At 48.8% G+C, this 26,992-nt stretch overlaps 2 protein-coding genes across 5 annotated transcripts in view; both read right to left on the bottom strand.

Annotated features, from left to right (window-relative positions):
* Nucleotides 1-13,026, bottom strand: part of ELF4 (E74 like ETS transcription factor 4) — a 53,757-nt gene extending 40,731 nt beyond the window's left edge. The window contains exons 1-2 of one of the 2 annotated variants that reach the window (XM_084788409.1): nucleotides 12,766-13,026; nucleotides 3,246-3,493 (exon numbers count right to left, since the gene is read on the bottom strand). The gene's annotated coding sequence lies outside the window, so the exon portion shown is untranslated. Of the gene's footprint in view, nucleotides 1-2,907; nucleotides 3,013-3,245; nucleotides 3,494-12,765 lie in introns of those variants that run through there. The other variant, XM_084788408.1, reaches the window with a different exon arrangement.
* A 10,835-nt stretch (nucleotides 13,027-23,861) lies between these two features.
* Nucleotides 23,862-26,992, bottom strand: part of AIFM1 (apoptosis inducing factor mitochondria associated 1) — a 47,570-nt gene continuing 44,439 nt past the window's right edge. For all 3 annotated transcript variants that reach the window (XM_084789141.1, XM_084789140.1, XM_084789139.1), the window contains exons 14-16: nucleotides 26,851-26,975; nucleotides 24,461-24,657; nucleotides 23,862-24,127 (exon numbers count right to left, since the gene is read on the bottom strand). In XM_084789141.1, the coding sequence (XP_084645267.1) occupies nucleotides 24,056-24,127; nucleotides 24,461-24,657; nucleotides 26,851-26,975 (394 nt within the window). In that variant the 3' untranslated portion in view covers nucleotides 23,862-24,055. The remainder of the gene's footprint in view (nucleotides 24,128-24,460; nucleotides 24,658-26,850; nucleotides 26,976-26,992) is intronic.

Here is a 26,992-nt window from a genome sequence, read left to right as displayed (position 1 = left end):
GGTTTGAGGGACAGAAAGCATGCAGACCAGAGCCACAGTCTCCAAGAAAGAAGCCTTCAGTCTGGGCCACCTAAGTTCCCCATCCTGGCCCAGGATTTTGAGTTTGGCTTTATTTTATTTTTCATTTTTGTCAATTTATTTTGTGTATGTGTGTTTTGGCTGCATGTATGTCTCTGCATCACATGCATACCTGGTGCCCGAAGAGGTCAGGAGAGAATGTCAGAATCTCTAGGAGTGAAGTTACAAATGGTTGTGAGCCACCATGTGGGTGTGAGGAATCAAGCCCTGGTCCTCTACAAAAATCAGTCAGTGCTCTTAGCTGCAGCGCCATCTCTCCAGCTCCCGAAGTTCACCTTTAAACTATGTTATTTATACAGACAACTTAACGTCACTGGACTTCTCCTACATCTTACTACCCATTTCGACCCACATACAACCCTGGAAGGCAAGTGGTGTCTTCTCCATAGCCATATTTTCTCCACCGACACTTCACTGGGACCAGCCCAGTACTACGACCAGTTCCCAGAAAATGTGTGCTGAATTGAATCTGAGTTTTAGGTACTGTATTAGAAGAGCATCATAACGCCAGTGCCAGGTATGCCCTGCACCACCCAGTGTTCTAACAAGCAGACTATATGGATGAATGTATTTGTTCCCCTCCAACTTTATGAGGTAAGTTTCTTTTGCCACTGACTCTGAGACACATAACTAGTAAATGACAAAGCTGGGCTTTCAACCCAGACCGGCAAGCCCTAGTGACTGGGGAGTAGAAAGTTGGGGAGGCACTGGTGTGAAGACCAAGGCCAAGGCCAGGAGTAAACGGTTCCCTAGAAAAGCCATACTCTCAGCCAGCGGCTGATTGGGCCTTTCTGGGGCTAAAGCCATAAAATTTTTGCAGCATTAGAGGCGTTTTGAGTATGTTATCAATCAGGCCCATGACAGGTCACAGGGCTCTCATTTTTAGGTCCCAATATAATAGCAGAGTAGACTGAAGCTATTGTCCCATTGCTGGGCTCTGTGTGAAGAAGGCTGGATTGGAGGGGGGGGGCGCCCAGCTTGGCCAGGGGTGGGCACTAGTTCCTGAACACCAGCAAACAGTACAGTGGAGGGAGGAATGCCAAGCATAGTTGCAAACAAGCCACTCCTTCGGCTCACAGAGAGAGGCTGGGTGAGGGTGGCAACGGTGGAGTCAGCTTCATAGTCCCAATTCCCCCCCCACACACACACACACAGGAGATCACGGGCTTTGAAGCAAGCTCCAGAGACACCCATACACAAGGCAGCTTCTTACAGTTCCAAGTGGCTGCTGATAATTGTCACACTCCTAGAGAGAGCTCCTGAGCACCTGGGTTTGGTTGGTTTTTTGGATTTTGTTTTTTTCCTGCACTGGTCAAGGAAGCACTTTATAACTGGGGAAATCCTGAACCAGACTGACATTCTTATTTGACTTACAAGTTTCCTGGGCATTTTCGATGCCAAAGCAGCCTGCCTCCCCCAAAGGGAGATAGGTTCCTTTCACCTCCCTTCATCCTGGCATTCAGGCCAAGCAAGGGTCAGCACACACACAGGAGTTGAGTCCCTAATGGGTGTGCCCACCAGCTGTTGGAGCCAGCTGTGGTGGCTCAGGCCAGGGGTGGTGACCTCACTTCCGCTCTTACCTCCTCAGTACTCCTCCCATTTGAGGCCCCACCAGGCCAAAAATCGAGAAGTCCAAGGTTAACTGTCAGTCCCCACTTTAAGAGCTAATTAAAATGATTAGCTACAATGAACTGTCAAACATTAACTAGAAGAAGCTGCAGGACCAGACAGGCCTCTATCTCAGGCAGAGGGATGAGGGACAGGAAAAAAAAGGGCTATCAAATCCCTGAGCTCCTCAGCTGGGGTGCAGTGGTGGCTGGGGGTACCCGAGAGAGAAGCCCTCCCCCTCCCCCCCCCCCCCCGCACTCTGCTTAGGTGCCAAGGAGTCCGGAGGCAGTCTAAATCCCAGGCCTAACCCTGATCGACAAAAGGACAGCCAAGTTTAGGGGTGCCGTGGAGGGGATAGGAATTCATAAAGTGGTTGCCAGCGCAGCAGTCTGCGAACCGCCAAAGGCCGACTCTGGCACGGGGACCTTTGCGAGGTGCGGTTGCTGAGTCCCCTCACAAGTATCGGGGGAGGAAGCCAAGAGGCGGGAGAACCTTGGAGAGCGGGAACGCGGGGAGCGGGAAGCCAGGCGGCTGGCTTACACGGAAACTCCAGCCCCTGCCAAGAGGTCTCTATTTTGGCAGTTCAGGTCTCCAAGTCATAGGTTTACGTGCGAGCATGCGAGCGAGCGAGCGTGCGTGTGTGTGTGTGTGTGTGTGTGCGCGTGCGTGCGTGTGTGTGTGTGTGTATGTGTGTGTGTGTACGCGCGCACGCGCGCGTGTGTGAACGTGCGTGTATGTGTGTGTGTATGCGTGTGTGCGTGTGTGTTGGCGCACAGGAGTGTGTGTGTGGAGCCTCAAGTGCCTGGCCGAGAAAGCCCTAGGGGCCACCAGTTGAACTTGGCCAAGTCACTGGAGTCTGCTCAACCGTCTCCCCTCAAGCGCTGAGATTAGAGGGGGAGGGGCCGCCTCAGGCGCCCGGGCCCTTCCACGGAACCAAAGCTGTCCCGAGCACGAGAAAAGCGCCTTCCCGCCCGGCTTTTGCCAATGGGTTCTTGTCACTTCAGGAGCCCGGGCTCCTCACAGTCCACTGGGCAGAGCGAGGCGAGGGCGGACACAAGACAAGCTGAGGCAGATGCGCCCCTTCCCGGTCTCCCGCAACCCCACTCTCCCGCCCGGCGCCCTTAATTCCTCAGTCAGGCAAACTTTGCGAGGTCTCACGGGCACCCCCCCCCCGCGCCACCGCCTCCCGCCGTGTTGTGAGAAGCGGCGCCATCGACGTACCTGAGGTCCGGTGGTTTGCCGGTCGCGGGTTCCGTCACCCGTCTCTTTAGGGCGGTCGCGGGGCGTCTTTTCCCCGCTCCAGGGCGTGAGACACGGGTCCCCACCCCCGCCAGGCCGCCTTCACCACCCCCCACCACCACCCCCCTCTCGAAAGCGGGGCTCCGGCTTGTGGCGCCGCCGGGAGCTCGGCGCCGCGGAAAGGAGAAGTGGAAGTTGAGCGCCGCGGCGCCCGGGTCCGTCCTCGCGGCCGCCGGGGGTGGCCGTCACCCGCCCTCTTTCCCTCCCTCCTTCTCTCCTCGGGGCCCGCCTGCCCCCGCCGCCCCGCGCCCGTGACTCACCTCGGCGCCGGGGCAGGCTGGTCCGGGAGGGCGAGGCTCAGGGCTCTCCCACACGTCGCGCCGCCGCCAATGGCAAAGTTGGAGGGCGAGATGCAAACACCAGGTGAGACGGCGGCGCCCCGGCTCAAAAAAGAGTCTGGGTGCCGGCCGTGCGAAGAGAAGCTGGAGGTTCCTCAGGGGGCCGAGCCACGCCGAGGGAGCGGCGGCGGCGGGGGGCGCCCGCGGAGGGGCCACGAGCTGAGGGAGACCTGCGTTGAGGCGAGCGAGAGAAAGGGGAAATCGCACTCGACACACACACACACACACACACACACACACATACACACACACACACGTCCCCGCGGGCGGAGGCTGGGCCGGGCGCGAAGGAGGCAGGGCGAGGAGGGACTGAAGAGCAGGAGGGAGGGACCGACGGGAGGGACCACGGGGCGAGCGGGCGGGGTGGAGGAGTGAGGTTGGGAGGGACTAGGCACCACGGGGGAAACAGCGCCCCTCCACCCCAACCCCGCCAAGGTCGCCAGCACAGCAGGGGGAGACTTGCCAGGGGCCCGCGCAGGCTCTCTTTCCCCGGGAGGCTCGCTGCCCTCCTCCACGCGCACGGAGGTTACGAGGTTACGTAGAAAAGACAGAGCGCCTCCTGAGCTCACGTCGCACGAGCCGCTTCCCTAACTAGTACTCCCCCTACCTCCACCTCTCCCCCGCCCCACCAACCCCACCCCACACACTGCTCTTAATTGGCGGGCCCCAGGGCCCTATGCTCTGACTGGGCGCTTCTGGGCGGGAAGTCCCACACAACATCCCGTGGCGATATCCCGGGGATTCTGAAAGGTTGTACCCTACCATTCGGCCTGGCCCCTGCACTCCAATCACTTGATATCTCTGCGGGGGGGGCCCCACCGCATCAGCACTCCACGTTATCAAGCATTTGCTGTGTACCAACCAGGCGGCCTAGAGTGGGTGCTACCCAGAGATAGACGATAGAGGGTACCTTTTGCAAACAATGTCCACCCCCCCCCACCCCCATCCCGTGGAGTCTCAGGCCAGATATTTCCCGGACTTGTGTGAGCTGACAGTTGCAGGGACTTCTAGGGAAGTCGGACTTAAGGCTTTGGGGGCCAACACTGCAGGTGTACAGACAGCCAGAAGTGGGTGTGGTTCAGTGAGCCTGGCCCTTGGACCACACACCTTTAATACAAAGCAAAGCAATGGCTGTTCTAGACTTTCCTACTTCAACCCATTTTCTCTTTTGGTCCCCTTCTGCCATTTTTCTGCCTCCCTATCCACACCAGTCTGGATCTGGTACTATGGCCAGGGTCCTAGGAAGGTGTCTACTGGTAATTGTCACATCTCACAGCTTTATGCAAACTAAAGGAGCTTCATTTCAGGACCTCCTCAACCACCTCCAAAAGCCTGTTTTTCCCCCCTTCTCTTCCTCCCCCCCCCTCTCTCTCTCTCTCTCTCTCTCGGGTTTTTTTTTTTTTTTTTGACACAGGGTTTCTCTGTGTAGCCCTGGTTGTCCTGGACTCCCTTTGTCCACAGGCTGGCCTCGAACTCACAGAGATCCACCTGCCTCTGCCTCCCAACTGCTGGGATTAAAGGCGTACGTCACCATGCCCAGCGTTAAAAGCCTGTTTCTTTGGAAAAAAAAATGATCCCTGGCATAGGACTTGGGGACAGGAGTGGTAGTGGGTGACTTCATCAAAAATGGTTGTGGATCACAGGTTAGCAGTAAAGTTCTAGTGGCTGCACTCGGGAGTTGGCTCCTGAAACCTTTTGGTTACCACAGACAGACAAGTCTTCGGAGCAAGGGCCAAGAACAAATTTCCACTTCTTTTTCTTTTACAAATGAGCATATTCTTTTTAGGGGATTCTAGACCCTGGAAAAACAAAGCTTTTTGTTGGATTCCTGCCGTTGAGGCTCTCCTTTCTAGTTTGGGGGTAGATCTGGGACAGCTTCAAAGTGCATTAAGGCCAAAGTGGGTACAAAAATTAAAACAGTAAGCCCCACAGGGTGCTTCAGGCTTTTAATACCAGAACTGGGGAAGGCAGAGGCAGGTGGATGTCTGTGGGTAAGGCCTGCCTGGTTTACAATCATAGTAAATTCTAGGCCAGGGAGGGCTAAGTAGTGAGACATCCCTCCCTGCCCCCCCCCTCAAGAACAAAACCAAACAAACCACAAACCAATCTGCTGGAGAGATGGCTCAGTAGTTTAAAGCACTTACTCCTGTTCCCAGCACCAACAATGGTGGCTCACAACAGTCCCAGTGCATCCGATGCCCTCTAATGACCTCTGGGGGCACCAGGCTTATATTTGGTACACAGGTGTCCATGTAGGCTAAACACTTCTACACATAAAATAATTTTTAAAGAATTATTAATTAAAATTGAGGATGAGTGGGGTGTGATATAGGCCTTTAATTTGAACAGGTGGGAGGCAGAAACAGAAGGATCTCTGGTCTATATTGCAAGTTCCAAGCCAGCCAGAGCTACACAGTGAGCCCCTGCCCTTAAAGCGCAGGAGTGGGAAGCTGGGGCCCTAGAGAGATGAGGGGCGTGAAGAGCCCTTGTCGCTCTTGCAGAGGGTGCAAGTTCAATTCCAAGTTCCAATGGATCTTATGCCCTCTTCGGACCTCTGAGGGCACGAGTCCCTCACACGCAGGCAAAACACTCATACCCGTAAAAATAAAATAAGGAAATCCGAAAAGATCATTGAGAATGAAAAAGAACCATCCCCACTAAGCTGTGGTGAAGACAGTGAGATGGCATAGGCAATGCCAGTGCCTGGCACCTACTAAGCTCACTGTAAATGTTAGCTATTTCCAACCTCCTTTTGCTTTCTCAAACCAGTTCTTGGAAGAAAATGTAGCAGGACCAAGGCTGACATGGCTGAGGACTTGAGGTGGATTCCTTCTGAAAATATATGTACTGTCAATCAAGGTGGACATCTAAAGGCAGAGTGTGAGGCCAGCTCTTCCTCTTGGGAAGGGCAGAAAAAGAGGCCACACTCCGGACCGCTCAAATGCCTGACCCTATTGCTGCCTGGTGACCTGCAGCCCGCAGCTTGTGGGAATCCCGTAAGTTCCCACCTTCCCCAGGCACTCAGGACTAACCACAGCCCCACACCCCTTCTAGTTGAAGTCAAAGGCAACCCCACCCACCCCCAATTTGATGAAACTCTTAGGCTGATCTCACCTAGGGAAGCCATGAACCACCTGAATAACATTTCTGGCTGTCTTTCTCCATAACCACGTTGCCCTTCAGCCTGCCAGCTCTTCCCCCACTTGTCTCCCATGTTCCATGTACCCACTGGGTAAGCCCCCAGCAGGTGGGGCCAGCCAGACTGATTTCACCATTCTCCTGGGGACAGCCACTGTCTCTGGCAATGGCTCATTCCCTGACTTGGCAGGAATTCCCCTTCTCCTATTGCCTGTAAGATGCCCAGGAAGCGCCACTCAGTAGTGCCCTCTCAGTCTCTCTTTCCTCCCTGTTCCTTGACTGGCTTGCCCTGACTGGCTCTCTGGCCTCAGAACCTGATTCCCGCCAGGAGCCAAATGACCTCCCCTGCTGCCCGCAGTGTGCATAGGACCCCTTCTACCCCTGGGCTTTCATTTTGTTGCTCTATCTTGACAGCCTTCATTGCCTCCTCTCTGTACCTCAAAGGGTGTTTTCTTCTGCAAATTGCCCCGGGTTGTTATTAAAGACACCATCTCTTCTTGTTTCCCTATTCTGTTCAAACCTGTGACCAGAAGAACAAAATACCACAATGCCATGTTCTGTGGTCCTTGCTTTCTACCACAGACACATGCTAGAAAAGTTGTGGATCAATCAGGTTTTTTTTTTTTAATGAAAAGCATATTCAGAATCAGGGAGAGAAATTAGTTTCAAAGGAACCCTCCCACTCTAAAGCTGAGAAGCTCTGGTAGCCTTTCGTAAAGCACGCCGTCATTTTTTGGTTGTGTTTAGTTACTACGTTTGTAGTCGTGGGGTTTCCAGAAAGGCCTAGGTATCCAAATGAGGGGCAGAAATCTTGATGCCTCAGATTATAGCTTATGAGCATGGGCAGTGTGTTCTGAAAAGCTTGTTCAGACTCAGCAAGGTGGTTCAATGGGCAAAGGCACCTGCCCTTAAGCCTAAAGACCTGAGCTTGATTCCCAGCACCCACGTGGTGACAGGGCAGAGAGAACTGAGTCCCCAAAGTTGTCCTGATTCCACTCAAATGCAATATAGAATGTTCACATCCATACACATTTGCTCACGTGTTTTATTATGTTTTATGTAATGAATTTTTAAAGGAAAGGTTTTCTGATTAGCACCAAAATCAACACCCTTGGGATAGATGATGCAAAAAGTAAATCAGTTTTTAGGGGTTTTTTTTTTTGTTTGTTTTGCTTTGTTTTTTTTTGTTTTGTTTTGTTTTGTTTTGTTTTTTTGGTGGGAGGGGGTTGGCCTCGGCTTCCCAAGTGCTAGGATTAAAGGCATGCGCCACCATTCAGTTTTCCATTCCTTAAAATGGGGATTTCTAGCAAGTTGCTATGGCTTGCTGCTGTAATCCTAGCATTCAGGAGGCTGAGGTCGAAGAGTTGCTATGGGTTCAGGGATACCCTTGATTACAGAGTAAGACCTTTCTTTTTAAAAATAAAAATACATAGCTGGGCGTGGTGGCACACACCTTTGATCCCAGCACTTGGGAAGCAGAGGCAGATAGACTGTTGTGAGTTCGAGGGCAGCCTGGTCTACAAAGTGAGTCGAGGACAGCCAAGGCTACACAGAGAAACCCTGTCTCAACTCCCCCCCCACCAAATAATAATAAAATAAAATACAAACAGCCGGGCACAGTGGCACAGGCTTGTAATTCCAGTACTCAGGGAGACAGAGGCAGGTGGATCGCTGTGAGTTCAAGGCCAGCCTGGTCTACAAAGTGAGTCCAGGACAGGCAAGGCTACACAGAGAAACCCTATCTTGAGCCCTCCCCCAAAAAATAAAAAATAAAAACAAACAAATACATAAGTAAATAAATAAACAAACAAATAAACCAAAAAAGGGGGGGCTGGGCGATTGGCACCAAAAGGGACATAAAAGCTGTAACCATGCAAGACTAACCACCAAGGTTCAATCCTGAGAACCCATATAAAGTGTCTGAATGAGTGGTGCACATCTGTAATCCATTTCAAGATAGGAGGAGGAGGAGGCAGGGGCCTCAGTGAAAGTTCCAGAGTTACATGGAGTAAGAGTAGCAGTGACAGAACAACTAGATGGACCCTGTCTCAAAACAGGTAGAAGACAAAATTTGACTCCCAAAAGCCCTCTAATTTTCAAACGTGTGTCATGGCCACACACGTGCACAAATACAGACATACATATATAACTACATATTTTAAAAGATTAAAACCTTTTCTTTTCTGAGACAGTGTTTCTCTGTGTAGCCTTGGGTGTCCTGGACTCACTTTGTAGACCAGGCTGGCCTTGGACTCACAGCGATCCGCCCCTGCCTCCGTGAGAGCTGGGATTACAGGTGTGCGTCACCTACAGCCTGCTGAAGATTCAAACCTTTTAAATAAGGATTACATGTTTGCTTTCCTTAAGGCCCCTTACAACACTTCAGGGGAACAGGTGTCTCATTTCTCCTTAGGCTGAACAGTAGCAGCTCCAGAGGCTGCTGAAGGGAGTAGGCGACCTGGTCGCTGATACTACTAGCCTTGAGCTGCCACTCAGCATGTCAACGTTAGAGGCCATGGCTAACAGCAAGGCCTGTCCCTGCCATACATCCAGGAGCTTGGCTGGTGTTTGGGAAACATGCTCATTTTCCATGACACCTCAGTGATGGTGGCAGGGAGGTTTGGGGAGCGAGAAGGGGGAGAGGAGACAAACCTATGATTCACCTGAAAGAAAATGAAATGGCCTCAGGCAGAGCTCAGCAAAGTAGGGCAAACCTCCACCCCCCGAGTCTCATATACTACCAGTGCTAAGTTCCAGTGCTGTAGGAATCTATCAGAGGGGTACAGCATCTAAGGGTTCAGGGCCACTGTTCACTGAAACCAGAGTTTACCCTTCAGTTCTGAGCAACTTCTGAACTAACACTTGTTTGTATCATCTTTTTTTTTTTTAATGAAAACTGCAATTCTTTTGTGTGCGCATGGTATATGAGATCTCATAAGTGTCCACGTGCACTCATGCACACTGTGTTATCCCTTTGACTTCTGGTGTGTCCTTAGAATGAAACTGGAGAGGCTTGGGGCCTGACTAACCTTCCCAAAACACGGTGTGAGTGGAGCAGAAGAGCAAAACATGGAAAGGTGGTTTTTGTTTTGTTTTGTGTGTGTGTGTGTGTGTGTGTGTGTGTGTGTTTTTCCCCCAGAGGAGTGCTCCAGGGGCTTAGGGTCACAGTAGCCAAAAAGTTGGTGCTCCTCCCATGACAGAGAAGAGCATCAAGGAAGAGGACTGGGCTCCTGTCATATATGAGTCTGCATATTTGATAAGATCCTCAGTGCCCCCCCTCAGAGTTGTGCAACCAAGAAACAGTAAAGACAGCCCTAGCAAAGGTGGGGGGGGGAGAACCTGGATAGGAATAGAGATTATGAAGAGCCTTAAATGGATACCATGTGAAGGATGGGTCCAGCTCCCAGATTTCCAGAACAAGGGATGAGGAGGGGAAAGAGGCTGGGGGTGGGGGGACCATAGACTCCAGAGCAGCTCCAGCTCCAGCTGAGGGGCAGGCCCAAGTTGGACCAATAGTAGCAGGAGGCAAATGATTCTGTTCTCTTTGGATTACCCCTGTCCTATGGGAAATCAAAGACAGGCCTGACACATTTGCCAGACAGGCAACAACATCCCCAACGAGAAGCCAGCCGCTTCTCAGCTTCCCCACTCTGACCCCGCACCAGGGTTTGAGTGTTGTTGTTGTTGTTTAATGCAATATTTAATATCTATAAAGGTGCACTATGAGTCATTTCATGGAATGTCTAGGCCCCTTTGCTGGCAGAAAACAAATTTTCCAGCTCTCATTTGAGGAAGCCATCCAACTGGGCTGCTGCTGGTTTGTGTGTGAGAGAATAAGTGTGCCTGTGGGTCTGTGTGTGGCATGGGTCTCAGCTAGAGCCTTGTTTGCTTAAGTGTGCCTCTGTGTGGCTATAAGTGTGTGTGTGTGTGTGTGTGTGTGTGTGTGTGTGTGTGTGTGTGTGCGTGTGTGTGTTTGTGCAGCAGGGCATGTGCATGTGACTGTCTGCAAGGCAATGTGGTATGTGAGCCTGTGCATCTGAGGGTGACTACGTGTACATTTTCCCCCCTCATTGCTGGCAAATTATCTTCCCATCTCTCTCTTTACAAAGTGAAAAGCTGACAGAGGGAAGGAAGCAGTCCAAAAGGGGGGGTGGGGGATTAACAGGGGAGGGGACAGGGGCTGGAGGCAAACCAAAGCAATTCCTCTGGACATGGGAAAGCGTTAGCCAAGGATGAAACTGAAACCGAGGCAGCAGCTCTTATGCGCTAGCACCCAGGGATCTTCCCCGGCCTTGGGTTCCTCCCACTTCCCTACTCCCCCAGCCGGCAGTGCAGATTAGTCAGCTCAAGAGTCCCAGATGCTCGTCCCTGCAGCCTGCACTCAATATTGAGGCAAAGAAGCTGGGCTAGAGCTTGGTCCCCGGTTAGCACGTGACCCCCATTAAACACCCATTATCACATTAACACAAATTAGTATATCAGATTGTCTCCCAGTCACCTAGGAGGGCGTAAGGCCAGGCTGGAGTGAGAAGACAGCATGGTGCCATCAGTGCTGCAGAGGCTGAGAACGGGGAGTCAGGTTGGGGCAGACTCCTAGAGGTAGAAAAGGGAGTCAGGGATGGTCAGGTTTTGCTCATTTGATCCTTTTTAGTCATGCTCTGGGAAAGCCGCCCTGGGGAGGGGGCTCATATAACGAGAGGCTTCTAGGAATACTTTAGCTGGGCACCCAGCCCTAGGAAAGAGGCTGGGGTTCTGAGGTCTGGGCAAGAGACAGCCTGGATTCCTAAGCATGAGAATGTTTAGGATCCTTGAGTTTTTTTCCTTTTTCCTCTTCTTTATGGAAAAATTAACTTTAGATAACTTTCTCAGATGACTGAACACTTTCACACAGAGCAGGAAGGACTGGCAGGGCAGAAGAGGCATCCAGAATGCTGTGACAGAGTCTGCTTTCATTTATTTATTTATTTATTTATTTAGGTTCAGCAAAGAGGGAGTTTTACTCTGCCCATATATTTTATCTGTGAGGTTGTATCATGGAAACTGCCCCACTAGCGTTTGGAAAGGATTAGATTGTTCCTTCTCAGTTCAAAGGTGTCTGGCCACAGGTTATTGGGGGCGGGGGGGGGGCTCGATAGTCTCCATTTGTTACCTCAACAGTCACCACATAGCCATAAACTACAATAGGAGATCTAACCAGCATCAGGGCTCCGGTGAAGAGTTAGGACAAAGCTGTGTCTGTGGGGCTGAAGAAATGGCTTAGCAGTTAGGTGTACCTAGTGCTCTTTCAGAAGACCAGAGTTCAACTGCCAGTATCCACACAAAGGGAGGGGGGCGCTCACAACCAACTCGAACTCCCGCTCCCATGGATCTGAATTCACATGCACAAACCCCTATAGACTGAATTAAAAATACGAATAAATCTTTGAGAAATTAAGCCATCTGCTGCGAGCCAAGCTGCCACGTTCGTGCCCCAGGGTGAGCCGCAGTTTTTTCTTCCTATAGAACTGCAGGAGATTGAACTGACAAACTCAGAACCCATAATGGTCGTACCAGGGATCCAGTCTCAGGCTGAATCCTCATCTAGGTTGAGCCTTGGTCCTAGCCTGTGCCCCAGACCTGACCACAATCTGGAGCTCTGTGGTCTCAAGGGAGCCAGGCTAGAGAGAGTAGCTTTTCAGGGAAACCCACCCCCAGCGTCTGAGACGCGACTCAAAGTTTCCATTCAACTGCCCACAGGTCAAGAGCACCATCCCCAGATTGCAAAGAGGCTCTGAGACTGCAGTGCCTAGCCTGAAGGGAGCAGCCCCGCCTGGAGCTTACTAAGGGCCTGAGAGGTGGCCTGAGGGCTTAATAAAAAGGCCAGCACTTCAGAGCAGCAAGCCTGCTGCTTGGGCAGGGGGAGGCCTTCTTTTGAGTCAGAATGAACTTAAGGAAGAGCGGGGATGAGGTGGCAGGCCTCTGGCCGCCCATCATGCTTTTCCACGCAGTCCTCTTTCTAGCCGCCAGAAACTCCCCATCCCGAGATCACCCCGCGGGGGGCGAGCGCTCCCACCCACACTCTCGCCTCACACAGAACACCTCTGCAGCGCCACCTACAGACAGAATGCGCATGGAACCGCGACTCTGACCGCGGCAGCGGCTGAACTAGGAGGGAAAACAGGAGGGGACTGTTCCTCTGCCCCAGTGCCCCTCCAATTTCCTTGGATAGTGCGTGGCCTTCCTTAGCCTCCCCTGCCCCGAAGTGTCCTGGTCGGCCTGGTCCCAAGCCCGAGCCCTGTCAGGCTCAGGCAGCGGGTGCTCTAACCTTTCCACTCTTGCTGCTGCACTCCAGGCGGCCTCCTGCCCCGGGGCGCCTCTTCCTGGGAAGCAGTGAAGTCACGCTGGGCCCCCGATCTGCTGACTCAAGAGAATGAGAATCCTCCGCCCTGCCGGGCACACCCCTTGAAACTTCGCCTCAATTCCTTCTTTCTTGCTCCCGCCCCTCTATCTCCTTCCTTTCGTCCCTTAGGCTCGCAGGGGTGGCTGGGCTCCCGGCGTCGGGGACGGGCGGGGCGGGGGTGGGGGAGCAGTTGAGAGAAAAGTGGGCGGGGGAAGCAGCTGGGAGAAAAGTGCCGAGTGAGTCCACGTGGAGACCTCCGGCACATTGCATACTGTTCTAGCCCCCATCGGAGGTGCACAAGGTTCCTCGGGCTGAAAGATGCAGTAGATTTGCAACATTGGGCAACACATTTAAATCACCGCCTGAGGGAAGGGCTGCCGAGAGAGGATTGCTGAAGGGCCATCTTCCTTCTTTAGGGTCTCCTGATTGCCTAGGAAATTCTCAAAGTGGAGGAGCGGTCTTATCTTTGGAGCCATTGAACGTGGCTTGCTGGGGATACGGGTGGCTCAATAAGGCGTGTTTCACCAAGAGACCGGGCCTCCCCTCCCCCCCCCCCGCCCCTTGAGACAATGTTTCTGTGTGTAGCCTTGGCTGTCCTGGACTCACTTTGTAGACCAGGCTGGGCTCGAACTCACAGAGATCTGCTTTCCTCTGTCTCCCTGAGTGCTGGGATTACAGGTTTATGCCACCACACTCGGCTGTGCCCTGAGCTTTGAACTGTTCTGGGACCATTAATCGAGTCAAGATGTTTACCTGATGTATCATCGTAGTTGTTCCTTCTGGAACTTGGTACTGGACAGGTTCAGGTTGAGGTGGAGGGGACTTTGAGGTGGTTTTCACTATTTCCTTTTGTACCACTATATGAGGGTAGTGGAAAGATTGGCCAATTGGCCTGTCTTAGTGGATAGAAGCCAGAATCTCACATCTGTTGCTTGCAATGTTCTTTCAACACGGTAGCGGAAGGCCTCAGGCACAGGCAGGATGTAGAGGACAGCTTCAAGCTGGACCTCTGATGAGGGGCATGGTCTCCTTCTATTTAAAAGGTTCGTTTATTTTACATGTACAATGTTTGAGAACAACCAGGTGGGTGCTGGGACTGGAACCCTGGTCTTCTACAAGAGCAACCAGTGCTCTTAACATTGAGCCATTTCTCCAGCCCCCAAGGGCATGATCTTTAAAACATAATTTCTTCTTCTTCTTCTTCTTCTTCTTCTTCTTCTTCTTCTTCTTCTTCTTCTTCTTCTTCTTCTTCTTCTTCTTGTTTTGTTCTGTTTTTCGAGGTAGGGTTTCTCTGTTTAGCCTTGGCTGTCCTGGACTCACTTTGTATTCCAGGCTGGCCTCGAACACACAGAGATCCTCCTGCCTCTGCCTCCTGAGTGCTGGGATTAAAGGCATGCGCCACCACGCCCGGCAAAACATAATTTCTTATGTAGCAAATCATGGAATTAGAGTGTACAACTCCCCTGCCCAATCCTATACATAGTTTCTCCCTCCCTCCCTCTCTGTCTCTGTCTCTGTCTCTGTCTCTCTCTCTCTGTTTCTCTCTCTCTCTCTGTTTCTCTCTCTCTCTCTCTCTCTCTCTCTCTCTCTCTCTCTCTCTCTCTGTGTGTGTGTGTGTGTGTATGTGTGTGTGTGTATGTGTGTTTAATAGCTCAGTGCAGAACTTTACAAGCTTCCTGGCTCACTTACCACACTGTACTTCGGGGCATTGTGCTGCCAAGGCCATGGTCAGTGTGGAAATGGCCGTGGACTAACAGCAAGGGAGTGATGTAAGGGCAAGGCTTTGGGTTTATATGGCATGGAGGGGCTTTCCAAAATGCTATATTCACAACAAATTGAGAACCACCTGGATTATGGTAACGCTCCATCAACCAGATGTGCAAGGTGTTTGCTGGGGATTGGGGTTCTTAAATGGCTGGGTAGGAATGTGTGCACAATGTCATGCCTGAGAATGACACTTAGCAGGTGGGGGTGTGGGGGGCGGGGCCTGGATTCTGAGTTTGAAGCCAAACATTACTTTCAGGGCTAAAAGAATGTCAAATATCATAGTGACCAGTTTTGAAGCTGTCAGCTTATTCATGGAGGGAAAATCAGGCAGAATGCAATTTCTAGGGTTTCTAGGGCCAGGTATAATTACCTAGGTTAAAAAAGACTCAGCTGGGTGGCGATGGTGCACAGCCTCAATCCCGGTACTCGGGAGGAAGGCAGAAACAGGTGGATCTCTGAGTTCAAAGCCAGCCTGGTTTACAGAGTGAGTTCTAGGACAGACAGGGATACACAGAGAGACCCTGTCTCAGGGGGGAAAAAACTAACCAAACAAACCAAACAAAAAGATTCAAAGTCAGGCATGGTGGCACACGCCTTTAATCCCAGTACTCAGGAGGCAAAGGCAGGTGGATCACTGTGAGTTCAAGCCCAGCCTGGTCTACAAAGCAAGTCCAGGACAGCCAAGGCCAATACAGAGAAACCCTGTCTTGAAAAACAAAATTAAGTCGGGCATGGTGGCGCACGCCTTTAATCCCAGCACTCGGGAGGCAGAGGCAGGCGGATCGCTGTGAGTTCGAGGCCAGCCTGGACTACAAAGTGAGTCCAGGACGGCCAAGGCTACACAGAGAGACCCTGTCCCGAAAAACCAAAAAAAAAAAAAAAAGAAAAGAAAAGAAAAAAAGAAAAGAAAAACAAAATTAAAAAAAAAAAAGATTCAAAACCCATAAAAGTTGAAGCTAGCCAGGTGTGGTGATGTACGACGCCTATGCCAATAATCCTAGTAAGGAGTATGTTCTAGGCTACTGTGAGACCCTGTCTCTGAAACAAACAACAAGCCTTTAGTTCAGCCGAAGGGGGAGCAGAGTCATGGTGGGGGAACCCAAGGGCTTTGGGTTCACTTGGCATCAGCTCTAGGCCTCAGGAATAACAGAAGATGGAGGCCATGGACAGATGAAATACAAAGAGAAACATGGACAGATGAAACATATGCTTATACGGAGGATGATAGGGCAAAGGTAGAGAGATGATCTACTCTGTCACCTTCACGTTATGGATGGGAAGGCCAGTGCCTCCAAAGGCCATATAAGTGATGGGTAGCAGAGCAGACACTCAAATCCATGCATACTCTTCCCACTGTGCTCCATCCACTCACTGCCTTGGCAGAGAACATACAAGCAGAGAGTATCTGCTGCAACCCGAGGAAGAAACAGTGAGACTGTAAACCAGTGTGTGGTAGCAAGAAGAACGCCCAAGGTTTCAGGAGGAAAGCAAGAGAGTGAAAGGCTTGAAGAAAAGGGAAGAGAGCTGTGTGACCAGACTGGGCAAAAGGACTTTAGACTCTATCTTCTATTAAGCATAGCTTACTCCATGTTTTGCTCATAGGGAATGACAGAACAGATGCAATCAGAGGTTTAGTCACTGAAGTAGGAGGGCAATAAAGCAATGTGAGAGGCAATGAAGTTCCATTTGACATTCGCACAGTATACTCCCAGCACTTGTGTTGCACTGACAGCCCCTTTCGCTGTGTCTGTGTCTGCCACCAGGTTATAAAGCCACTGAGGGCAGGGCCTATATATGACTCATCTCCTTATCTCCAGGACTTAACCTAGTACCATGATATGCAGGAGTTGTCAGAAAAGATTTAACAAATGTTACTCAGATGAATAGATTTCTGCACGTATTTCCAAATTCAATGTCCATATTAACTGCGCCTCGTGCAGCATCTCTGGGTAGCTTTGCCAGTGTCCAGACATTCTAGACAGGAACCTGTCTGGGGATGTGACTCCTGAGCTTTCCCGAACCAAACCAAGATCATATCTTGAAGGCACCTCAGGGACTATGTAAGGTGATTAAGAAAGGCCAAGACGAGGCAAAATTCCCCTAGGTCTCTGCCTGGGAATGGTCCTGCTGAGGAGTTCACCTTTTGTCTCCAAATTGGTAGCATTTTCTAGCCAAAGCCCAGAAGAATAGGCTTGTAGTGGAATGGCGTGTGTTCGTTGCTCATTGTAGCAAGGAAGGTGGCACACCGTGGGAACCAAGAGGGTGTCACAAGGGATTTAGAGGATGTTGGCTGTGGGAAAGGTTTAAGGAAGCTTGGCTTTGCTCAGGACTAGCTGCTACCAGGATGGAAGAGTCATCCCATGATTGGTTTGGCTGGCTGACTGGCTGACTGGCTGGCTGGCTGGCTTTGTTTGTTTGTTTGAGACAGGGTCTTATTATTAGCCCTGTTTGTCATGGAACTCACTAGTAGACCAGGCTGGCCACAAACTACCAAAATGGAGGATTTGATTGATTTGGCTTGCTTTGTTTGTTTGTTTGTTTGTTTGTTTGAGACAGGGTCTCATTAGTAGCCCTGGCTGTCACGGGACTCACTAGTCGACCAGTTTGGTCTCAAACTCAGAGATCCACCTGCCTCTGCCTCCCAAGTGCTGGGTGTGTATACCCAGCCTGGCATGGTTACCTTAACAAATCTCATTTAATAGGAGGGTAGACTAGAGCAGAGCTGGAGCTATGATTGGTAGCAGGCTCAGGGATATTTGGTCATTTCTTATGATTTCGACGATGCTCATGTTTTTGCCTGCAGGCACAAAATACAAAAGTCTCATTTTTGTCCAAATTTATCATGGTCACACAGAGCCTTATGTGATGCCAATATCCTGTGACTTTATGTTGAAAGCCATACTTGGACCTATGAATGCCAGGTCAGTTGCTAGCTAGCCATAACAAGGCCTTCCCTATAGTACCAAGCCAGCTTCCGGGTGACAGGGGTACTTTCCCTTCTCAAACTGTCTGTTTTGAGATGATCTCTGGTTTACAACCAGAGTTTGGCAGTCCAGTATCTAAGTATTTTGACCCTCCCTGTACTATGACCCAGTCACACCCATGTGTAGAACCAGCCAGGCAGGGAGACGTCATTACTGGCTTGGGCTTTGTGTATCTATCTGTGTGTGGTATTGTGTATATGTGTCTGTGCCCACCAGAACTTCCCGATAAGATAGGAAGGAAGCCAAAAGTAGAGCTACTTCTTCTACTATGGTCCCAGCAGGACTTTTCCTCTGCTCGGACAGTGAGGTATTGGGATGGAACCGCAACAATCTCCTGGACAGCAACGCGGTACTCCATTTTGGGTGGAGTCAGTGAAGGAGGGACAGAAGGGATGTTGCAGCAGCCAAGTTTGAGAGGAGCGAGAAAGGGAAGAGGTAGCTGGGGAAGGGAAGGGAGAATTCCTTTGTATAAATGGGTCTCTAGAGAAGCTGCTGGTTCTCCTTCAAGGAAGCAGCCTGCAGGAGGTCACGGGGTGTTCCCACCCCCATCCCTTTCTGTTGTAAGTCTCCTGTCTCCAAAACAGGACTTGTTGATTAGAACAAAAAGAAAAGAAAAGAAACCACATGTGTTGACCTCATCCTTCATGCAGAGGCTTGATCTGACCCCTTTCCAATCAAATGAATCTCCTATTAGTTCCATATTGACAGTCTTGAAATATTAGGACATCAAAAAACAAATTAGGACATCCTGTGCCAAGCCTTAGTGGTAGCCAAGCACAGGCTAGCATCAGCATTAAGAGGTGCAAAGGTACCATCTGATAACATTTGGAAAATGGCGAAAAGAACAGGGTTGAAGTTAAAAGGGTGGGCTCCAAATACTTGGTGTTCTGGCAAAGTTCTGACTTTTCATCCCAAGGTGTGTCTTGCCCTCTCCTGCATTGTGGTATGGCCCTGCTAATGACAGATTTGCTACTTGAGGCTAAATCTCAACTGGCACTGTTTTGTTTTGTTTTTCCTGTGAAGTCAGAAGTCAGACTCTGTGATTTTCCATGGCCTAGGCTGATTAAATGTTTGCTGGGGCTGGGCGTGGTGGTGCATGTCTTTAATCCTAGAAAGGAGACAGAGGCAGGTAGACCGCTGTGAGTTCGAAGCCAGCCTGGTCTACAAAGTGAGTCCAGGACAGCCAAGGCTACACAGAGAAACCCTGTCTTGAAAGAAAAATGTATCCTGGGTAAGTAGCAACTTATGGCAGTGGGTGATGGGATGGGGGTTTGAATATCGTTTCATAGACAATCTGAATTATAGAGATCAGAGCCTGTAAGAGGCTCGTTTTACAACCAAACCTGTTACCTAATATCATCCAATCAACCAAGGAAGGACTCTTTTAGCACTCTGCCTGGGTTTTCAGGGTTATGGCATGAGGTCAAGGTCTTGGGGTGGAGGGGGACAGTTTGTGCTCTGGGACAGCTTTATGTCATTTAGAATGTCATAAAGACCAGTGGCAGCCGGGCAGTGGTGACACACACCTTTAATCCCAGCACTTGGGAGGCAGAGGCAGGTGGATCTCTGTGAGTCTGAGACCAGCCTGGTCGACAAAGTGAGTCCAGGACAGCCAAGGCTGCACAGAGAAACCCTGTCTTGAAAAACCAAAAAAAAAAAAAAAAAAAGGCTATGTGTTGAGGGTATGGATCAATGACAGCCAAGGCTATGAGCTCCTTATCTAGCATTGGGGATGAGGAGAGGGATACATTTACCCTGATTTGAAACTCATGCAATGTCAGAGCCAAGCATAGTGGTGCACACCTGTAATCCCAGCACTCAGGGAGGCTGAGGTAGGTGGATCTCTGTGAGTTTGAGGCCAACCTGGTCTACACAGCGAGTCGAAAACAGCCAGGACTACACACAGAAAAACAAAACAAAACAAACAAAAAGAAAGAAAAAGAAAAAAGAAAGAAAATCATGCAGCGTATATACATAAGCCAAAATCAAAACATCTCAAATCACAAGTTTTGTGTTTGATGTATCAGTTGTAAAAATTAATTTAAATTGAAGAAAAGGTAAAAGAGCAATTAACTGCCAGGCATGGTGGCACACACCTTTAATCTCCGCACTCGGGGAGGCAGAGGCAGGCGGGTCTCTGTGAGTTCGAGGCCAGCCTGGTCTACAAAGTGAGTCTAGGACAGCCAAGGCTACACAGAGAAACCCTGTCTAAAAAAACAAAACAAAACAAAACACAAAACAAAAAAAGCAAAAGACAGACCTGACATGGTTCAGGAGGTAAAAGTGCTTGCTGTCAAGCCCGACAACCTGAGTTTGATTCCCAGGACTCACATGGTAGAGACCTGACTCCTGAAAGTTGTGTTCTGACCTCACACATAAGCCATGGCATGCTAGAAGCACAATAATTAAGTGTAAGACGATTTTTTTTTTGAAAAGTTAAAAGAACAACGAAGATTAAGGTAACAATTGCAACTGGAACGCAGAGAGAAGAGAAGTCATATAGTGTCCAAGGCAGGGCTTAGTTTGGCTTGAAAGAGGAACGGGATTTGGATAGGTGAAAGAGAAGGGGAAACGGCAAAGCAAAGTTTACAGGGCATGGTAAGTCAGGTGCATGTGTGTACATGCATGTGTGGCCTCTCTCTCTCTCTCTCTCTCTCTCTCTCTCTCTCTCTCTCTCTCTCTCTCTCTCTCTCTCTCTCTCTCTGTGTGTGTGTGTGTGTACATGTGTATATTAAAGACCAGGGATGGCAGTACCTACCTTTATCCCCAGTACTTGGGAAGCCATACTGGTCTACATAAAGTCCCAGGCCAAGCAGGGCCTGTTATCATCACCATCATCATCATCATAATGACCTGTCTTAATAATGATGATGGTGGTGGTGGTGGTGATGATGATGATGATGATGATGATGTCATGAGACATGATAAAGACAGGAAGGGTGAGCTGAGACCATGGACTTGGAATTGATGTGCTGGTGACAAACAGGCACTTCTTCCCCCACCCCACCCCCTTTCTTTTTGAAATAGTACCTCACTGTGTAGCTCTCCATGGCCTGGAACTCACTGTTTAGATCAGGCTTGTATCAAACTCAGAGATCTGCCTGCCTCTGTCTCCTGAGTGCTGGATCTAAAGGTATGCACTATTCTGCACAGCTCCTTTAATTTTCCAAGTGTATGTAATATTTGTATGTATCCATGTTTGCATATGTGTGAGTATACACATGTAGGTGCCTGGGCCTGAACGAGAGCATGCATGTGAAGGGCAAAGGTCAAAGTCCTCAATGTATCTTCATTGCATTCATTGGGGTCGACTCAGTTGAATGTAGAGCTCATTGAAACAGTTAATCAGTTAGCTGATTTGTTCCAGAAATTCTGTCACTACCTCAAAAGCACTGGAATTATAAGGTTGTTGCTACAGCTACCTGAAATTGACATGCGTTCTAAGGGTCCAGGTCCTCAGGCTTACTGCTTGTGTGACATGCACTTTAATGACTGAATTTTATGCCACTGTACATTTTCTGACTGGCTGGTCTAGAACTTGTTATGTAGACCAAACTGGCCTCAAACTCTGAGTACTGGCATTAAAACCATGTGCCACCATACCTAGCCATGGTCATATTTTATGTATTTTTTCAAAGATGGCTCCTACCTCACTCATAGAAGGCAATGAACATTGAAAAGATGGAATAGGTCACTTAATTTTTAGTTCATTGTATTAGAGTGACATAAAGACAATTGCTGCCAAAGAATTAAACTGAACTGTAAATATCATAAAAACAAATAAAAATACTTTTTTTTTTTTGATTTTTCCAAGACAGGATTTCTCTGTGTAGCCCTGGCTGTCCTGGACTCACTTTGTAGACCAGGCTGGCCTCGAACTCACAGAGATCCACTTGCCTCTGCCTCCCGAGTGCTGGGATTAAAGGTGTGCACTACCATTCCTGGCCTACAAATCTGATTTTTTAAAAAGACAGGCCTCACTATGTAGCCCTGCCTGGTATGCATCCTGCTATTTAGACCAGGTTGGCCTCCAACTCACTGATATCTGCTTGCCTCTGCCTCTTGAGATAAGATTTTTTTTGTTCATTTGGTTTGTTTTTTTCGAGACAGGCTTCCTCTGTTTAGCCTTGGCTGTCCTGGACTTGCTTTGAAAATCAGGCTGGCCTCAAACTCAGAGATCCACCTGCCTCTGCCTGAGTGTTGGGATTATAGGCATGTGCCACTGTGCCTGAGTTTGATAATGTGATGTTTTAAAATGGAACTCCATGAATCCTGCAGAAGGGAAGGTAGGATTGTAGGAGCCAAAGGGGTCAAGGAAAACCACAAGAAAAAAACACAGAATCAACTAACCAGGGCTCATAGGGAGTCACAGACTCTGAGGCAAGCATCAGGGAGCATACATAGGACTCACCTAGGGCCGCTGTGTATGTTATGGTTGTGTACCTTGATCTTCTTGTGGGACTCCTAATAGATGGTGCAAGGGCTGTCTTTAACTCTTTTGCCTGCTCTTGGGACCCCTTTCGTCCTACTGAGTTGCCTAGTGCAGACTTAGTATGAGGGGAGGTACCTAGTCTTATTCAACTTGATATGCCATGGCTGGTTGATATTCATGGGAGGCATGCCTTTTTCTGAAGGGAAAAGGCAGAGTATGATCTGGGGAGAGAGGTGATGGGGAGAGATTATCGGGAGAGGAAGGAGGGAAAACCAATTCATCTTTCCATCCCTTCTTTCTTATGGTTTTTCAAGATAGGGCTTTTATGTATATCTTTGGCCATCCTGGAACTCATGATGTAGACCAGGCTGGCCTCGAACTCAGAGGTCCTCCTGCCTCTGCTGCCCAAGTGCTAGCATTAAAGGAATATGCCACCACCGCCTGGCCTTTCTTTTCTTGAAAGATCTCACTAGCAAGTGGAACAGGGACTGGCTCTCACATGGACTCTGTTGTCTGCTTTTGGATCCCTTTTCCCTAGCTGGGCCTCAGTGGGAGAGGATGTGCTTAGCCCTGATACAACTTGATGTGCCTGGGCAGGTTGGTGGTGGTAGTGCGGCTCCCCTTTTCTAAGGAAAAAGGGAGAGGGGAAAGGGAGAAGGGGGTAGGCCTGGGAGAAGAGGAGGGAGGGGGCTGTGATAGGGATATAAAGTGAATAAAGAAGTAAATTTAAAATGATTTTAAAAAAAGATCTCAGCCGGGCGTGGTGGCACATGCCTTTAATCCCAGCACTCAGGAGGCAGAGGCAGGTGGATTGCTGTGAGTTCAAGGCTAGCCTGGTCTACAAAGTGAGTCTAGGATAGCCAAGGCTACACAGAGAAACTGTGTAGCAAGAAAAAGCAAGAAAAGAAAAAAAAAAAAAGAAAAGATCTCACTATATGGTCCAACCTTGGCCTCAAACTTGAGGCAATCCTCTTGCCTCAGCCTCCTGAGTTCTAGGATTATAGGCATGTGCCATCATCACAATTGACCTCTAAACATGTCAGTCTGAATATAAAGAGCCAATTCTGGAGCAGTTAGTTGTTCACTACAAAGCTGAATTTTTACTATGTGTATTTGCTTATTCACTCAGTGATAATTTATTAAGTACCTATTACAAACCAGAGCTCTTTTGCTTCTGCAGACACGACAAAGACCTTAATGCCATGGTGCCTGCTTCCAGGAAGCAATGGGTCAGTAGCAAGACCAAAAATAAGGTTGGATTTGAAAAGGTCAAGCAAAATCTTCATAGAAATAGTGAACTGTCATGCTGGGCAAGGTAGTGTACACCTTTAATGCCCATGCTTGCGACAGAAGCAGTCAGATCATGGAGCCAACATGGTCCACACAGAAAACTCTGGGCTGAAAGGGCTACTACAGTGAGACCCTACCTCAAAAAATCCTTTCTTTATGGGGCTGTAGTGGTGGCTGAGTGGTTAAGAGCACGGTTGTTTTTGTAAACCAGTGTTCCCAATACCATATGGTGGCTTACAACAGGATATAACTCTAGTCCCAGGGGATCTACTGGCCATTTCTGACCTCCACGGGCACCAGGCACACAAGTGGTAGGCAGATATATGTAGAGGCAAAACATCCATACACATAAAATAAGATCAGTGCTGTGGGCTGAGAGGTATGGGGGGGGGGGCAGGATTACAGAGAGCTGACAGGAGTTTAGCGTAAATTGTCACATGCATGGCTGAGAAAAATCATATATCTGGTAGTAGCTGCAGCCAGCTTGCTGGAATGTACACATTTTCCCCTTCATCTACCGACCCCCTTTAAAATAAAACAACTATATATAAAAGAATCAGATTTTAATTTTTGATGTGCATCTATACAGATGAAAATATTCACAAAGGCTTGTTCGATTCTTGCTCCTACATAAAGAGAAAGTATGCTGAATTAAAAAAAAAACGACTTCTTTTTTAATTCACTCAACCCCTGCCCCCCTCGCCAGGGATGAAAAAGTGCTTGTGTATTCCATGATAGGGCTTCAATCTTCATGAATGTTGAAAAGTTTGGCTACTTCATTGAGATCTTCATGCTGCTCACCGTCCTTAATGATCTGAGGGATAGAGTAACAATAGGTTTTTAACTCATTCCATGTGCACCCAGCCCTAGCTCACACAATGGGGCTGCCTGGGCTAGTCTCCAGTTACACACTGGCAGGGGATTGTGGGAACAACTTTCTACTAACCCCAAATGAGCAGCTGGACAAGTCTCAGGCCACTCAGCCAAGTCTCAAGTAAAAAAGAAATGGTTATAAGCCAAGGCTATGCCTTTGTTTTGCTTAAGTACAATCTGACCCTGGGGGACAATGCATCCCAGGGCACCTGATCAAGGTACAGCAATGGTTTCCAACCCCCAGTTCCCATCTTCCTCCACGGGAAGCACCTACCTTCCTTGCAATTGGCATTCGGTTAAAGACGTTCCACAGCACAATCCCCACCACGACTTTGTCCCTGAGGTAGAAAATGACACCTTTGCCATAATCCTCCCCTTCAACAGGGACCTGTGGCACTGCAGGGGTGCTGGGAGGAATAGTGATCTCAGAGGCTTCCGACTCAGTCTCACTCTCCGAGCGGATACCGGTTCCTGTGGCCAATCCCACAAACAAATAAAAAACCAAAGTTCAGTCATTTTGTGCTTGGAAAACTCTAGAAAGCAAATATCTTTGTGTGTGTTTAGGTACACCATGTGTATGTGCTCGTGGCAACCTCAGGGCTCATTCCTCAGGACTGCTTTTTTCAAAGTCAGTACCTTTTTCAATGGAACTCACCAAATAGGCTAGGCTCACTGGCCAGGAAATTCTGCATCCCCAGTGCTGGAATTACAAGCATGTATCATTATGCCTCCCTTTTCAAATGTCGTTTCTGGGGACTGAACTTCCCTCCTCATGTTTGCAAGGCAAGCTTCTTTACCAACTGACCTATTTCCCCCACCTGGAAAGTTTCTTTTCTTCTTTTCATTTTTTAAAAGACAGGGTTTCCCTATGTAGCCTTGGCTGTCCTGGACTTGTTCTGTAGACCAGGCTGGCATTGAACTCACAGAGATCCACCTGCCTCTGCCTCCTGGGTGCTGGGATTAAAAGTGTGCGCCACCAGGCCCAGCTCAAAAGTTTCTTTTGAAACTGGCTTCAAAGCCCAGCGGTGGTGGTGCACACCTTTAATCGCAGTACTTGGGAGGCAGAGGCAGGTGGATCTCTGTGAGTTTGAAGCTAGCCTGGTCTACATAATGAGTTCCAGGATACCCAAGGCTAACACAGAGAAACCCTGTCTTGTAAAACCAAAAAAAAAAAAAACTAAACTAAAACAACACAAACAAACAAATAAACAAAACCAAAACAACAACAAAAACAACCCCAAAACTGGCTTCAAGCTATTTTTAGATGGGTTTTGTTTTTTTGTTTTAAATTCTTCAGCATATTCTCCAGACACTTTTGATTAACAGAGCCAAGAGAAGTTCTTTCTTGCTTCCTATATCCTGGACACTGCTGAATACGACCTTACACTTTGCTACTTTACCACTTCATTTACATTTTATGCTATAGACGTTTCCAGGTCATCTGGATCTTTCCAAATTATAAACGGTTTTGAACCTCTCTAAGAAGCATTCATGATTGTACTGGTTAGTTTTTTGGGGTTGTTCTGTTGTTGCTGTTGCTGTTTTGGTTTTTTGTCAATTTAATAGAAGAGAGTCACCTGAGAAGATCTGCCTCTATCAGATTGGCCTGCAGACAAGTCTGTGGGGCATTTTCCTGATTAATGTTTGACATGGGTAGGACCAGCCCACCACAAGTGTTAGGGGTACCATCCTTGACTGGTGGTTCTTCCTTGTATAAGTGGCTAATTAGGCCATGGAGAGCAAGCCCATAAGCATCATTCCTCCATGGTATCTGCTTGAGTTCCTGTGTTGGCTTCCCTAACTGATAGACTGTGATCAGGACATTGAAGCTGAATAAACTGTTCCCTCCCAAGTAGCATCCGGTCATGCTCTTTATTACAGAAATAGAAAGCAAACTAGGAACCACAATTCAGAACAGTAGACACTAGCTACATACAGCTATCTAGATAATGAAATGTTTCCAGTTAGATAGAATTCAGGGTTTTTTTCTTCTCTGAGACAGGGTCTCATGTAGATTAGACTGACCTTGAATTTACAGATAATGTCCTGTATTCTCCTTTTTAAAATGTGACTTGTCCATGAAACATATCCAACAAAAAAAAAGATGGTTAAATAACTTAAGCCAAGGTCATGGAATAAGGCCAAGGAGCTAATGAAAGGGATGCCTATGGGAGGAAAACCCATTCTGAGAGTGGTACTTCCTATCTGAAGCAGACCCAGATTTGACAACTGGAACTAGAGTCAGCTTAAGAACTCCTTAGCCCAATTCATTACTTCCCAGGGTCCAGGGAAGGCAGCAAGCCCTAAGCTGAGGTTCTCATACCTGGTTCTAAATATTATTATGAAGCAGGCAATATAAAGAAAATAAAAAGTTCAATTTTGCTTCATCAGTTAGATTTTCTCAGCCCCAAGAAACAAACTAGAGTTACTAATCAGGATGCTGCCCACTGTCTAGGGTGGATACCTACAATATCTGAGTCTAGACTTTGACCAGGATCTCAAAGCACCAAAGAATGGGAAGTTTGGGTTTGGTTACCTTTAAAGCACAATATAGAGGCTTTGGATGCCAGCTCCCTCTTGCCCACACAGAGTCAACCTCTTCAGGGGAACTCAGATCCACTGCTTCTCAACATTCTTCCTAGAGAACTGGTTGGGTTTCCTTACCTGACTGCTCTGTGGCAGATTTTGGGTTGTCTTGTGCAGTTGCTTTCGCAAAAACACCGACTGTGGGCAAACTACTATCTACAAGACCAATAGCTTCATAGCCAACATCAGGACCCAAATCACTCCTATGAAAGGAAAGAGA

The sequence above is a fragment of the Acomys minous genome, assembly GCF_964271855.1.
Source record: "Acomys minous genome assembly, chromosome: 7".
Classification (NCBI taxonomy): Eukaryota; Metazoa; Chordata; class Mammalia; order Rodentia; family Muridae; genus Acomys; species Acomys minous.
This window is presented reverse-complemented; position numbering and strand designations above follow the sequence as displayed.